Source organism: Carcharodon carcharias, chromosome 1, assembly GCF_017639515.1.
Source record: "Carcharodon carcharias isolate sCarCar2 chromosome 1, sCarCar2.pri, whole genome shotgun sequence".
Lineage (NCBI taxonomy): Eukaryota > Metazoa > Chordata > Chondrichthyes > Lamniformes > Lamnidae > Carcharodon > Carcharodon carcharias.
The window spans coordinates 34,290,644-34,306,666 of record NC_054467.1 but is presented as its reverse complement, the minus strand read 5'-3'; the positions used below and the strand labels follow the sequence as shown (position 1 = coordinate 34,306,666).

The 16,023-nt window shown below is 39.6% G+C and overlaps 1 protein-coding gene across 3 annotated transcripts in view; it reads right to left on the bottom strand.

Moving 5' to 3' along the window:
* The window catches only part of mfsd8 (major facilitator superfamily domain containing 8), a 58,411-nt gene that overhangs the window by 19,935 nt on the left and 22,453 nt on the right, over nt 1-16,023 (bottom strand). For all 3 annotated transcript variants that reach the window (XM_041200249.1, XM_041200244.1, XM_041200256.1), the window contains 2 exons: nt 4,593-4,706; nt 1,870-2,014 (listed from right to left, as the gene is read on the bottom strand). In XM_041200249.1, coding sequence (XP_041056183.1) covers nt 1,870-2,014; nt 4,593-4,706 — 259 coding nt within the window. The remainder of the gene's footprint in view (nt 1-1,869; nt 2,015-4,592; nt 4,707-16,023) is intronic.

Sequence of the window (16,023 nt, the reverse complement as noted above, 5' to 3'; positions counted from 1 at the left end):
GGCTGATTTTTTCTACTCTAACCTTAGGTCCTAAGTCCATTAGCCTAAGGCTCTGAGAATTGAATCCAGGAACTTCTGGTCTAGTTGAGTCAGTTTGCACGCTGACTACATTATACTGAACAAACTCTTGAGTCAATTGAAAAATAATGTTTGTTTAGAGTTGGTCTCTGATCTAAATGTTAAAATTAAATACACAATTTTATAATGATCATAAGCATTTTGGGACAGGTTTCAACATAATGTTGTAGCAAGCTCCACTGAGATAATAAAAACATGATTAAAATTTACTTTTTAGAGTCATTATATCTTTTAATATCATGAAATCTCAACTATTATGGAATAGACTGTATTTAAAAACTGAATCTGCATGACTGTTGATATGCACTTTCATATATTTCTTTTCATTTGTGTTTGTAAAATATTTATACTTATTAGGGTGAAGGGTGTGGGTGCTGGTAGCCAAAACTCCTTCCATTTCAGATACTCTGCATTGCCTTTAAGCACACTCCACTCAGTTGCAGAATAAAAGCCCTTCTCCTCTGCGAATGTGACATTTTAATTTGCCAGAACAGATATGGTTGTGAACGAGATTGCGAATTTGGTGCCAATTTTTTGCTGTGGCTATATCTTTTTTATTCATTTATGGGATGTGGGCTTCACTGGCTAAGCCAACTTTTATTGCCCATAGCTAATTGCCCTTGAGAAGGTGGTTGTGAGCTGCCTTCTTGAACTGCTGCAGTCCATGTGCTGTAGGTATACCTACAGTGCCATTTGAGAGGGAGTTCCAGGATTTTGACCCGGCGGCAGTGAAGGAATGGTAATATATTCCCAAGTCAGGATGATGAGTGGCTTGGAGGGGAACTTCCAGGCAGTGGTGTTCCCTTGTATCTGCTGCCCTAGTCCTTTTAGGTAGTAGTGGTCATGGGTTTGGAAGGTGCTGCCTAAGGAACCTAGGTAAGTTTCTGCAGTGCATCTTGTGAATGGGACACAATGCTGCCGCTGCTCATTGGTGGTGGAGGAAGTGAATGTTTGTGGATGTGGTGCCAATCAAGCGGGCTGCTTCGTCCTGGATGGTGTCAAGCTTCTTAAGTGTTGTTGGAATTGCACTCATCCAGGCGAGCAGAGAGTGTTCCATTACACTCCATTAGGAACAGAACTGCCATGACCCAAACATGAAAATGAAGGCTCCCGTTAGCAAGAGAGAGAGAATACCTTTACTCCACCAGCTTGAACTAGATTTTCTCTAGGCTTTGTCTCAGGAATAAATGTGCCTCCTAACCCAGCCACCATCCTTACGTCTCAATAGCTTTACTTTGTTTCACATGGTCCGCTTACTTTTTGTCTGACCATTTCACCCTTTATTCCCTCGCCAAGGCAGTCAGCAGATTATTCACTCCAGGCAACTACCCTTAATCCAACCACCAGGACATGAAATACAACCATTGTATTTGGTAACTTCTCCAAAAGGACACAACATGTGGAGAGTCCTGGATGCAATCTCACATCCTTTCGGATGGAATGCCATCTTATTTAGAGAGGCGGAGAGGGGAAGTATAATTCCCGTTACACAGGTACACTCCAGGCAACTGGTCACAAAGGAACACTCGTGAGAAATAACAACAGATCCCTCATGGGAGTGCACACCATGTTGATTTGTACTGAGAAGAAAATACTTAAAGAAGGAATTTAAAAAAACAGGTTTTGCTACGAAATCACTGTCAACAAAACTCCAGTATGAAACTTTAAAGACTAGCACTGGAAAGCATTTTTTTTTTAAATTCTAGAAACAACTGCAGAACTTAATTATTTCCATCATCTTGTTAAGGATATCATGGAACTTGGTAAAATAAAGCATCCATTAGTATTTACCTGAATAATGCAATAATAAGCCCAATATTTGCAACTCCTAGAAAAGCTCCTAGGAAAGCTGGGGTAGTATACATGTTCAAGTCAAGGTCAATTAATTTCCAAGACACTCCTTTTTGTCCAATGCTTGTCATAGCAGCCTGCAAAGCTGAACCAGAATAAATTCAGAAAACCAACTTAACTACCTCTGTGAATAGTAACATTTAAGGTAATTAGTACAATAATTCTCCTGCTTTTGAACATCAATAAAATATACTAATGCTAACTAGAGCACAATTATTAAAACCAGAATTGCACAAGTGAACTTAATTCTTCTCCTGGAAGTGAATATCCACCACAAATAAACAACAGCCCACTTTTTGAGCCTTCAAACAAGAATCAAATTTCCACCAATAAAGGCAAGTGCAACTGAAAATAGGTCAAGCCCTGAATCTCCAGATGACTTGGAACTCTCCATGTTGGGAGTAGCTAATGTCACCCAAACAATCAGTTGCTTACACTTTGTTCCCTGTTCTGTTCCATTGAGGTCATGCACCTCTCCAGGTTATCTCATTATCCCCGCTCATCTCCAATAGATTGTTTACAACTCTAACATTTTAACATTGCCTCCAAGAAGTCTGGCTTCATCTTTTATGCCAAACATTTAATTTCTTCTCAAGAAGAGCTGAGTTAGAAAAGACTCCCCAGATCTGGCAGCAGTATTCAAGCCTTTAATGATCTTGGGTTTAAATAGATAATTATGACTTGAATGTTTGGCATGAAAGCTGAGCAAAGCTTCTTGGAACCAAATTTAGTAGTGGAGTTGTTGCAGGAGATCCACTCAAGGTCAGTGGAGATAATGAGGGCTGAGAGTGTAACCAAAATCAGGTCATCATTGTGATAATTGATCTTGCAAAAGAAAGTAAAAACCCATATTTCTAATGAACTAAAAACAGCAAAATGTATCATGAAATGGCATGAAGGAGATCAAGAGTCAGTCACTGATGCATAAGAGGAATTTTAAATTGTATACACAAGAGGTGTGATTTTTAAAAAATTCATTTATGGGATGCTAGGCCAGCATATATTGCCCATCACTAATTGTCCTTGAGAAGGTGGTGTTGAGCTGCCTTCTTGAACCGCTGTAGTCCGTATAGTGTAGGGACACCCACAGTTATTAGGGAGGGAGTTCCAGGATTTTGACCCAGTAACAACGAAAGAACAGCAATATATTTCCAAGTCAGGATGATAAGTGGCTTGGAGGGGACCTTCCAGGTGGTGGTGTTCCCATGTATCTGCTGCCCTTGTCCTTTTAGATGTTAGCAGTTCTGGGTTTGGAAGGTGCTGCCTAAGGAGTTCCTGCAGTGTATCTTGTAGATGGTACACACTGCTGCCACTGTTCATCGGTGGAGGAGGGAGTGAATGTTTATGGAAGGAATGCCAATCAAGTGGGCTGTGTTGGCTGGATGGTGTCAAGCTTCTTGAGAGTTGTTGGAGCTGCACTCATCCAGGCTAGTGCAGAGCATTCCATCACACTCTTGACTTGTGCCTTATAGATGGTGGACAGGCTTTGGGAAGTCAGGAGGTGAGTTACTCATTGCAGGATTCATAGTCTCTGACCTGCTCTTGTAGCCACAGTATTTATATGGCGATTCAGTTCAGTTTATGGTCAATGGTAACCCCCAGGAAATTGATAGTGAGGGATTTAGAGATGGTAATGCCATTGAATGTCAACGGTCAATGGTTAGATTCTTTCTTGTTGGAGGTGATCATTACTTGGCATTTGGGTGGCGTGAATGTTACTTCCAACCTGTCAGCCCGAGCCTGGACATTGTCCAGGTCTTGCTGCATTTAGAAATGGACTACTTCAGTATCTCAGGAATCACGAATGATGCTGAACAATCTGCAATCATCAGCGAACACCCCTGCTTCTGACCTTATGATGGAAGGAAGGTCATTGATGAAGCAGCTGAAGATGGTTGGGCCTTGGACACTACCCTGAGGAATATGGAGGAAGTTGATTAATGTAGAATAGAATTATCAGCTAAGAAGTGAATAATGCTGATCAATCAATAGATTTATTATTTATATGGAGATGTGGGTTAGAAGATAGATCTTTGGGAAATTCCAATTTGACCAATAATCTATTGTGGCGGTGTTCGTTCAGAGAAAATGCTGGGAGAATTCCTGGCACTTCATCAAAGAGTACCACAGAATTTTTAACTAACTGAAGGGACCTTAGATCGGTACCTCATGTGAAGGACTCCTGGCACTGCAATATTCCCTAAGTATTGCACGGGAGTGTCAGCCTAGGTTATGAACTGAAATCCTACACTGGGGCTCAAACACACAACTTTCTGACTCAGGAGTGAAAATGGTAATAACCTAGCCATGTTGACAAGGAACAGGTGAGGTTAAAGAAGATTTGTGAACTACCAAACTCAAACCCAACTTTTCCTTTTCTGTGGCAGTGCTACTACCAGCAGTATCAGAATAGTTTCTTTGTACTTTCAAGTTCAATTCCCATTAAATGTGGCATGATCAACTCAATAACTAGACAAAAACAAAGTTGACAGCTCAGTAAAGCAATTATAAGGCAAAAAACATGCAGACTGAAAATAAAACACACAGCAGGAAACACATGGAGGAAGAGGGTGGGCTGATGGTAAGTAATGTGTCCACTTGTGAATCTCATCAGTACCAACTTGTTAATGGCCAAAATATTGTTAGAAATACAAGATTTGTACCTGGTCCCAGTATAAAACCCAGTGCCTGGCTAGCACTGATATTTGCCATAGCAGCGCTCCTTTCCTGAAGTGAAGTTGCACCAGCAACATATGATCTTACAACAGCCACATTTCCTAAACAAAAGAGAAAGCAGTACATCAAGAAATAGAAACATGCTCTTAGTATTTAGTCTCGAATGTCTACACAAGCATGCACTAGTGGGTTTCCCACAGATCCAACAAGAACAAATGTATTCCTTTTTCAAAAGTGACCTTACTTCATCGAGATGGTTGCTGTTTTTGAATTACAACTAAAGCTGTCAAATCTGAAATGCTAGCTAATTTTATCTTATACTGATATCACATCACTCATATGATTATGAAATTGGTATTGAGCTCATGTAGGTATTAAGTTGTCATTATAAATATTCCTGGAACAGAGATATTGAAATACTCCTCTTGAGTGTTGGGCTTCATAATGTGTGTTAACATTCAAAGGCTAAAAATTGAATAAGGCCCATTAGCATAATTTTCTGAGTCTGATCACACAGCAGGTGAACATTCAGGGAGTATATCCCCCTGTTGAAATGTGGTGCCCACAGAGCCACATGTTTTCAATCAGTGGCTCTCTGTACCATTGGGAATTCTGCAGAACTAGGTGCCCATTCCTACTGCCTCTCTCTGCTTAGAGAGCAGATAGTTAATTCCCCTCTACTTATGTACTGGGACTTGGTGACCTCCCAGGTGAAGCAACGCATAGCAAACTGAGAAATCTTGCGATGTTGCCAGCTGTATCTGGGAAGGATCCGCTGGTGTAGAAATTGAGGGCCACTGTGACCTTGGTGGCCACTGACAGTGCTGTCCTTGCTCTGCTCTGCAGCTATAGACACAATTCAAAGAAGTGACACAGTTCTGTGGCCTTCTCCTTGCTAAAGCGTAGTCACTGCAGACGCTGCTCCTGGCTGAGGTGGAGATAGGTGAAGTGTTCTCTAAAGACCCAAAGTGAGAACCCAACTCCCTCTACAAACAGCACCTTCTCTCTACTGCCTCTGATCCATGACTATGTCCTGCTGCAGCTCAAGAAAAACTGGAACAAAAGTCCAAGACTGAGAGTGTTTTCTGTTTAGCAGCTTTTCAAATCCACACCTTCCAAAACGTCCAGCACCACTCCATTCTAGCTGAAAGAACTTCTGTCAATTCCTCCAATAATGCGTATACTAACTCTGCAGCAGCAAAACAAAATCAAAATCACCTGGCCTGAAAGTTCCATGGCAATGTCCTTAAGTTGTGTTAGTTGAGCAGTTGAACACTTATTCAGCTGGGCATATTTAAAAGAAGGCATTAACAGAACTAGGAAGGTCCAAAATGGCAGGTCATGGGTTAAATGAACATTAGGCACTGATATTGCAATCTGCCTCCTGTGGCATGCATAGAGCACAATATCACTCTTCAAAAGATGCCAATTAGCACAGGCTATGCTAGAAGTCATTAGGAGTGTGCCCCACACCATTATTTTGCCCTCCCTGCTCACATAGTGCCAAAACCAGGGGCACCACAAAGCCAAGTTTTGCGGCCAAAGAGTGTGAAGTTAGTCTTCGTTTCCTGGTAGCCTAATTAACATTATAATATAAATGCTATTCTCATCAATTTCCTGAAATCAATCGTCACATTCAAGCAATCTTATCACAAGTCTGACCTCCATATGATGCAGTAAAAATTCTAAATTTGTTAATTCAGCACCTGCACTGAAGAGGCTGTCAAAGATCAGCTAAGTAGTATGAGGGTTGGAGTGGCAAGGGACAAAACAGGAAATTAAATCTCTACTGCTGTCTCCCCAGCCACAATTTGTTCTTATGTTACACAGGGTGAAACCAATTACTTTGCAGCCTTGCCCAAAGCTGCCACTGATATCAGTCTATAATCAGAAAACAAGAACTAAAATTATACAGAGAAGTACTGGTCCAATTAATTTCTATGTACCCATCTCCCTTTCAACACTGAGCAATCTACAACCAAGGACATCTGTGTAGTGGTAGCATTTAACTGACATACAGAAGAAACTATTTACTAATAGGAGTGGATCAAGGTGTGGTGGCAAACACAGGAACTCTAAATGGGCAGAAAAAGAAAGAGAAAATGAATTATAATTGAAAAGGCTGGAAGCAGAAGTAAAGGGAAAGGAAAAAGAGAGAGCATTTCAAAGAGAAATAGAAATGAGAAAACTTAACCTCCAGAGGGAGAAATTAGCAATAGTGGAAAGAGAAAAGGGAGGGGAAAGAGAAGATCAGCTTAAAAGGTTGGAAGTTAAAAAAGACACTTCAGATGCTGGGGAAGGTTCTGATCTGGAAACAACCACTTTTAGCCCGAAGCCCAGAGGGGAAATGTTTAAATTTGTGCAGGCTCTTCCAAAGTTTGAAGAAAGGGATGTAGAGGCGTTCTTTCTTTTGTTTGAGAAGACAGCTAAGCAAATGAAATGGCCACAAGAAATCGGGATATTGCTTTTACAGTCTAGGTTGGTAGGTACAGTTCATGAGGTATATGTATTGCTGTCAGAAGAAGTATCAGTGGATCATGAGGCAGTAAAAAAGGCTATTCTGAGTGCATATGAGTTGGTTCCTGAGGCGTACAGGCAGAAATTTCGGAATGTAAGGAAGCAGCTTTGTCAGACTTATATTGAGTTTGAGAGAGTAAAACAAAATCATTTTGACCGGTGAATATGGGCATTAAAGGTAGAGACAATATATATAGCTCTCAGAGAGGTAGTTATTTTGGAAGAATTTAAAGAATCAATTCCTTCGGTAGTTAGAACTCATGTGGAAGAACAGAGGGTTAAAGCGGCTAGGCAATCAGCTAGTCCATAGACCTATTCCATTGTGGAAGGTAAATTTAAAAAGTAAGTGGAAAACAGATGAGGTGATTGTTGGAGTAGAGGAAAAATTGCCCATTGCAGGGGTGCAATTTATCTTAAGTAATGATATACCTAGGTCACAGATGTTGGTGATGCCTACTGTAATCAAGCAGTCTGTGGAGATGCATTCAACAGAGGTGTTGCAGAAAGAACACCCTGGATTGTTTCCAGATTTTGTAGTAACGAGGTCACAAAATCACAGGTTGAAACAGGAAAAGGAGGAATCTAAAAGGCAGGGGAAGGATGCTGATATCCAATTAGCCGAATCTGTTTTTGAAAAGATTGTGCAGGAAGTGAAGGTTGAAGAGAATGAGGCAGAAGTGTTCAGCTCAATGAAATTGATAGAGTTACAGCAGAAGGATTCACGAATAAAGAAGTTATATCAGACAGCTTATTCAGAAACAGAGGCAGAATGTATTCCGGAGTGTTATTACTTCATAGGTAATGTGTTAATGAGGAAATTGAGACCGTCTCATATTCCAGCAGATGAGAAGTGGGTGGTAGTACATCAAATAATTATACCATCTAGATACAGAAATTAAATATTGAGGGTAGCTCATGAAATTCCAATAGCTGGACATTTAGGAATTAGGAAAACTCAGGCGAAATACAAAAACACTTTTATTGGCCTGAGCTGCATAAAGATGTGGTCAACTTCTGTAGAACATATCACACATGTCAGATGACAGGAAAACCTCAAGCAGTGATTAAACCTGCATCTTTAATTCTAATTCAAGCATCTGAGGAACCTTTTACCAGAGTCCTGATTGATTGTGTGGGGCCCCTCCCTAAGACCAAAAGTGGAAATCAGTACTTGCTGACTATCATGGATGTACCTACAAGATTTCCGGAAGGGATATCTTTACGAAATATTACAGCAAAGAGAATTATAGAGGAGTTGACCAAATGATTTACAAGATATGGGTTACCAAAAGAAATACAGTCGGATCAGGGTTCGAATTTCATGTCACAGCTGTTTAAGGGAGTAATGAACAGCCTGGATATAAAACAGTTTCAGTCATAAGCTTATCATTCTGAATCACAAAGTGCTTTAGAGAAACAGCATCAAACTTTAAAAACTACGATGAGAGCTTATAGTCAAGACAATCCAAAGGACTGGGACTGAGGGATTCCGTTCGTTATTTGCTGCTAGGGATGCCCCTAATGAATCAACAGGATTTAGTCTTTTTGAATTAGTCTGTGGTCATGAGGTGAGGGTACCACTTAAGTTGATTGAGATGAAACTAGTGGGTCAGAGTTCAGAAACTACTCTCCTGGATTATGTGGCAAAATTCAGAGAAAGTTTGAACAGAGCATGTGAGTTGGCTGAGAAACATTTAAAGATATCACAAATCAGGTGATGAAGGCGAAGGCAGATAAGAGGGCAAAAGCTCGTAGATTTGTTGCTGGAGAAAAGGTTTTAGTTTTGTTACCAGTGTCAGGTGAACCATTAAAGGCAAGGTTTAGTGGGCCTTATGGGATTGAAAAGAAACTGAGTGAAGTAAATTATTTAATAAATATTCCAAATAGAAGAAAGAAGCAGAGGGTGTATCATGTAAATATGCTTAAAAAGTACTTTGACAGGGAAGAGAACCAAAAGGAGTAATGAATAGTAGTGGATAAAGAGAAAGAGGTAGAAATGAGGGATTCTGAAATTGATTTTCCTCTAATCAAATTGGATAATGAGGAGGTATTTAAAAATTTAAATGTAATATTGAGTTACCTCTGAGACAAGTGTCAAAGTGATTTGGAAAAGCTATTGCAGTCACACAAAGCTATTTGTGGGAATAAGCTGGGGAAAACAAATTTAATTACATATGACGTAGAAGTGGGAGATTCAGTTACAATAAGGCAACATCCTTATAGATTAAATCCAATAAAATTAGCTCGAGTACAAAAAGAAATCGAATTCATGCTTCAGAATGACATATAGAGTCTCGTTGCAGTAACTGGAGTTCACCTATTGTGTTGGTACTGAAACCAGATGGAACACAAAGACTGTGTGTGGATTATCGAAATGTAAATGCAGTGACAAAAAGCGGATTCATATCCTATTCCATGGTTGGAAGCATGTCTTCAGAAAGCGGGATAATCAAGAGTTTATCAAAGATTGGCCTGCTGTGAGGATATTGGCAGGTATCGTTATCGGAAAGAGCAAAAGAAATATCGGCTTTTGCAATGCCAGATGGACTATATCAGTTTAAAGTTATGCCATTTGGTATGAAGAATGCAACAGCAATATTTCAAAGACTGACAAACAAAGTGATTGCAGGACTGAGCAATTAAGCTGTTCATATTGACAATTTGGTAGTTTTCAGTCAAACGTGGGAGGAGCATTTACAACATCTGAAGGAACTGTTTGATCGACTGCAAGAAGCTAATTTGCTGGTGAACTTGGCTAAGAGTGAAACTGCAAAGGCGCAAGTTACATATCTAGGCCATACTGTAGGACATGGTCACGTGGCTCCAAGAGATGTGAAAGTAAAAGCCATCGTGAATTTCCCAGTGCCGACAACAAAACAGGAAGTTTTGAGATTTCTGAGTATGAGTGGATTTTACAGGAAGTTAGTATGACAGTTTAGCAGTGTGGTTGCTCCATTGACGGAACTTCTAAAAATGAACAAGAAATTTCAATGGACACAAGACTGTCAAAATGCATTTGACAGTTTAAAAACTGTGTTGACTACTACACCAGTTTTGGCAGCACCTAATTATGCCAAGCAGTTTAAGTTGGCAATTGATGCAAGTGATTTGGGTATTGATGCTGTGAAGATGAAACAGGAATTGAAAAGCTGGTAGAATATTTTTCACAGAAGCTGAATGTACATCAGAAAAGATACTCAACCATCAAAAAACAGACTCTAGGTCTGGTGTTATCATTGCAGCATTTTGAGGTTTATGTTGCAAGCAATTCTTCAGAAACAATTCTTTATACAGACCACAATCCTTTAAAATTTCTGGACAAATTTCGAGACTGAACTGCAAGACTGTTCAGATAGAGTTTATTACTCCAACAGTTTAATTTACAGATTAAACATGCGGCTGGATGTGAAAATTTAATTGCAGGTGCATTGTCAAGAGTTTAAAGTTCAAAGGAAATTGGACATTTAAAACATGAACACTGGACTGAAATGACCTCTGATACAAAGAATTTGTATATATTGTCATGTTAATGCATGCACCTGATAGTGTAATAGTTTTGTGTATATAGATAAGTACAGTAAATAATGCAAAATGGGTTGAGAAAATGAAACCGTCTTTTAAAATTATGAAAGTTTATTTTTCCATAAGGATGGAGGTGGATTGCAAAATCGTTGTGATAGCATAGCCAAGTTTCCCTTGTGGATTAGTTCAGCCTGGCAAATACCATCTGTCATATCATAACAAATATCTCTGCCATTTCCAAATTCCCCATGGTAATTTCTCCTGTCTCTGCCTCCAAGGGACGAACATTTACTTCAGCTACCCTCCTCCATTTTATATAGTTGCAAAAGCTCTTCCTACATGTTTTTATATTCCTGGCCAGTTTACTCTTGTTCTATTTTTTTTCTTTTTAATCAACATTTTGATCACTCTTTTTGGGTTTCCAAAACATTCCCAATCCTCAGGTTTACCATTATTCTTTGTGACATTATAAGCCTCTTCTTTAATGTAATACTATCCTAAACAATCCTAGCAAGCTAAGAAAGGATCTTTCTTGCTGAGGTTTTGTTTTTTTAATGGAACATATTTTTGTTGAACATTTTGAATTGTTTCTTTAAGTATTTCCCACTTTATTTATTGCCATACCTTTTAGTCTATTTATCTAATCATCCTTATCCAGCTCTCCCCTCATAATTATGCATTGGTTTTGTTTAAGTTTAAGTTTCTTGTTTGGGTCAAACTTAATATGGAATTCAATTGTATTATAGTGATTTTTTTCTCAGCCAGTCTTTTTCTATGAGATTACTATTAACCCTGCCACGTTGCACAATACTAGATCTAAAATAGCTTTATCCCTAGTTAGTCCTACAGTGTATTGTTCCAGTGTACCCTGGAATATTTATTTCCCAACCTTGGTCATTTTTAACCATGTCCCTGTAATAGCAATTAGATCTAAACCATTTATCTCTATTTGTGCCAGTAGTTCATCTATCTGATTACAAATGTTTCTCGCCTTCAGATAAAGAGTGTTTAATTTTTAAAATTATTATTATTTGCATGGGCCTTATTCATTGATGCACTATTACCATTCAACTCTCTGTCCCCGTCTTTCCCACTCGGTTTGTCTTTACCTAAATTGCTACACTGTTCTATTGCCTCAGCTGTTCTCTTTAGATTTCTAAACCTCCCTTTACCTGAACCCTCCCCCCAACTCTTTTGGTTTAATGCCCTATCCACAGCCTTAGATCTACAATTTGCCAGGACTCTGATCCCAACCCAGTTTAAGCGGATCCAATCCCAACAGAACAGCTCCCTCTTTGGGACTGGTGCCAGTCTCCCATGATATCGAAACCCATTCTTCCCACACCATTCTTTGAGCCACACATTTAATTCTCTAAGATGCTTGACCCTATGCTAATTGACATGTGTCTCATAGATTATTACCTTTGAGGTCATGTATTTTGATTTGGATGCTAATTCCTCAAACTCTCTCAGCAGATCAAGATTCCCAGCTCTACATATTTCTTTTATTCCTATGTGGTGCATGACAACAAGATCCTGCTCCTCACACTCCAAGTTTGTCCCCGGCCATGAGGAGATGTCCTTAAACTGTCACAGGACAGACAACACGACATTCTGGTCCCAGTTGCAGAGAACAGTAACTATCCCCCTGACTATAGTGTCCCTATCACTACCACATTTCTTATTGCTCCCCCGACTTAAATGGCGTCCTGCACCATGGGGCCATGATCAGTTTGCTCATCCACTCTGCTGTCCTTGTTCTCATTCACACGTAGCAAGTACCCCATGGCTGTTGGTCAAAGACAAGAGCTCAGGCTCCTCCATCACTACATTCTGGATCCGCATATCTGTCTGACTCAGTCATATCCTCCTGTCCCTGCACTGACCAACTCTAAAGTTGTACTTAATCTAAGGGGTATGACTTCCAATTAAGCTCATTATCTACTATTAAATTCTAAAATCAACTTAAAAGATCAAAAGTCTGAAGTTAAATCATTAGTTCCCTAGTTGTTCCAAATAAAATACAGTAACAAATTGAATTTTTAACTGAAATTTTTGTTTCCAGTTGATCAGGCCATCAAACTCCTTAAGTTTTATTTAGGCCTTTCCAACATCCTTTCCAAACTCCACAAACAAATGAAAAATGGGAAATCTCTTGTAATAAAAAACTGCATCGATATAACACAAAATAAAACAGATATTCATTTTTAACAAATAAAGAAAATGCCTCTGTGATAAAATGCAAACGCTCTAAAAGAAAGGAAAACTTGCATTTATATAAAGCCTTTCAGAGCCTCAGGATGTTCCAAATATTTTCCAGCTAATTTTTGAAGTGTAGTTCCTGTTGTAATGTAGCATATTTTGTACACAAAGAACTCCCACAGACAGCAATATAGGATCATAGAATGGTTACAACACAGTAGACAGCCATTTGGCTTGTTGAGTGTGCGCCAGCTCTCTGCAAAAGCAACTTAGTTAGTGCCACTCCCTGCCCTTTTCTCTGCAGGTAATTATCCAATTCCTTTTTGAAAGCCATGATTGAATCTGTCTCCACCATAATATCAGGCATTTCACTCCAGGCCCTAACCACACACTGCATAAAAAAGCGTTTCCTCTTGTTGTCTTTGGTTTTTTTGCCTTTCAGCTTAAATTGGTGCCCTCTGGTTCTTGACCCATCTGACAATACAACAACATATATTTATACAGCACCTTTAACACAATGAAACATTGCTTCACAGGAGCATTATAGAGCAAAGTATGACACCTAGCCACATAAGGAGGTATTAGCTCAGATGACAAAAGCTTGGTCAAAGAGATAGGTTTTAAGAAGTGCCTTAAAGGAGGAAAGGGAGATGGAGAGGTGGATAGGTGTAGGGAGCGAATTCCAGAGCTAGGCAACTGAAGGCAATTGAAACAGTTTCTCTCTATCTATTCTGTCTAGACCTCTCATGATTTTGGGCACCTCCATCAAATCTCCACTCAATCTTCTCTCCAATCCATCCATGTAACTGAAGTCCTTCATCTTGGAACCATTCTAGTAAATCTTTTCTGCACCCTCCTAAAATGTCCTGCACATCCTTCCTAGAGTATAGTGCCCAGAGTTGCACATAATACTCCAGTTGAGGTTGAAGCAGCATTTTATAAAGCTCATCGTAACTGCTTTGCTCTTCTACCCACTGCCCTGTTTATAAAGCCCAGGATCCCATATACCTTTTTCTCAACCTGCCTTTCCACCTTCAATGATTTGCACACACGTACCCCCAGGTCCGCCTGGTCCTGCGCTTCCTTTAGAATCATATTCTTTATTTTATATTGCCTCTCCTTGATCCTTCTCCTCCCAATATTTGTCACTTCACACTTCTTTGCATTTAACTTTTATTTGCCAAGTGTTCACCCATTCCTGTCCATGTCCTCATGAAGTCTATCTCTATTCTCCTCACGGTTCACAATGTTTCCAAGTTTTGTGTCATCTCCAAATTTTGAAAATTTGTCCTGCATGCCAAAGTCTTGGACATAAATATGTATCAAGGAAAGCATTGGTCCTAGTACCGACCCCTGGCGAACCCCATGTTTACCTTTCTCATTTACAAAAAACAACCATTCACCACTACTCTCTGTTTCCTGTCCCTCAGCCAGTGACCATATAATCTGCTTTTAGAGTAGCAAGATGTTCTCTTTGACGGTGGTAAAGGAATTACCCATGTTAGTTCCATTGCACTGACATATTCCAAAAAGAATAATTGTTTAAGCAACTTGCTGCATAGCATTCAACATTCACTAAACAATAAATAAGCTTTTCGTAAAAAAAGACCCTTTAAGAAAAGCAGTGCCTCCTTAAATAAGAATAACATAAGAATTAGCAGTAGAAGAAGGCAAATTGGCCCCTCAAGCCTGCACATCATTCAATAAGGTCATGGCTGATTTAATTATGGCCTGAACTCCACATTCCTACAGCCGCCTCACCCTCAACCCCCCCACATAACCCTTGACTCACTTCTCAATCAAAAATCTATAGTCAATGCCCAAGCTTCCACAACTTCCTGGGAGTAGAGAATTTGAAAGATTAATGAACCACTAAGAGAAGACATTTCTGCTCATCTCCACTTTAAATGGCTTATTTGTAAACTGTGCCCCCAGTTCCAGACTTCCCCACAAGAGGAAACATCCTCTTACCATTCATTCTATCAACCCCTTCAGAACCTCACATGTTTCAATGAGAATACCTCTCATTCTTCTAAACTCCAGTGAGTATAAGCCCAAGTTGCTCAACCTTTAATCATAAGACAACTCTTTCATCCCAGGAATCAGCCTAGTGAATCTGCTCTGTACTACCTCCAATGCAAGTATATCCCACCTTAAGTAAGGAGACGAAAACTATATGCAGTACAGTGTGATCTCACCAATTCCCTGTACAGTTGTAGCAAGACTTCCGACTTTTATACTCAGTCCCCTTACAATAAACCCTAACATTTCATTTGCCTTCCTAGTTACTTACTGTACTTGCATGTTAACATATTGTGATTCATGTACAGGAACTGCTAGATCCCCCGGAGCACTCTGCATTCTCTCTCCAGTTAACTAATATTCTGCTTTTCTCTTCCTCCTCTCAAAAAAGTGGACAATCTCACATTTTCCCACATTATACTCCATCTGCCAAATTTTTGCCCACTCACTTAACCCAGTTATATCCCTTTGTGGATTCGTGTTTCCTCATACTTGCTTTCCTACCAATCTTTGTATCATCAGCAAATTTGGCTACGATATACTCAGCCCTTTCATCCAAGTTATTAATATACAGTAGATTGCATATAATTTAAGCCCCAGCGCTGATCATTGTGCAGTCCACTAGTTGCAGTTTGCCAACCTGAAAATGACCCACTTATCACGACCTCTGTTTCCAGTTGGTTAGCCAATCCTCTATCCATGCCAATATATTACCCCCAACCCATGAGCTCTTATCTTGTATAGTAACCTGGAATTAAAAGTCTAACGATGACCATGAAACCATTGCCGATTGTTGTAAAAACCTATCTGGTTCACTAATGTCCTTTAGGGGAGGAAATCTGCCATCCTTACCTAGTCTGGCCTACATATGACTCCAGACCCACAGCAATGTGCTTGGCTCTTAAATTCCCTCTGAACAAGGGCAATTAGGGATGGGCAATAAATGCTGGCCTAGCCAGCGATGCCCACATCCCATGAATAAGAAAAAACCTTTCATGTGGATTCATAAGCAAATTTAACCTCAAACAAACTACAAGAAGTTTTCCTTGCTTTAACGGCAAGACAAATTGAGTCTGCATCTGGTGAAACACTTTGGAAACATTTACATTCTCAAAGTTTTATTGCTTTAGCATAGATATTTATATTGCAAAAGTA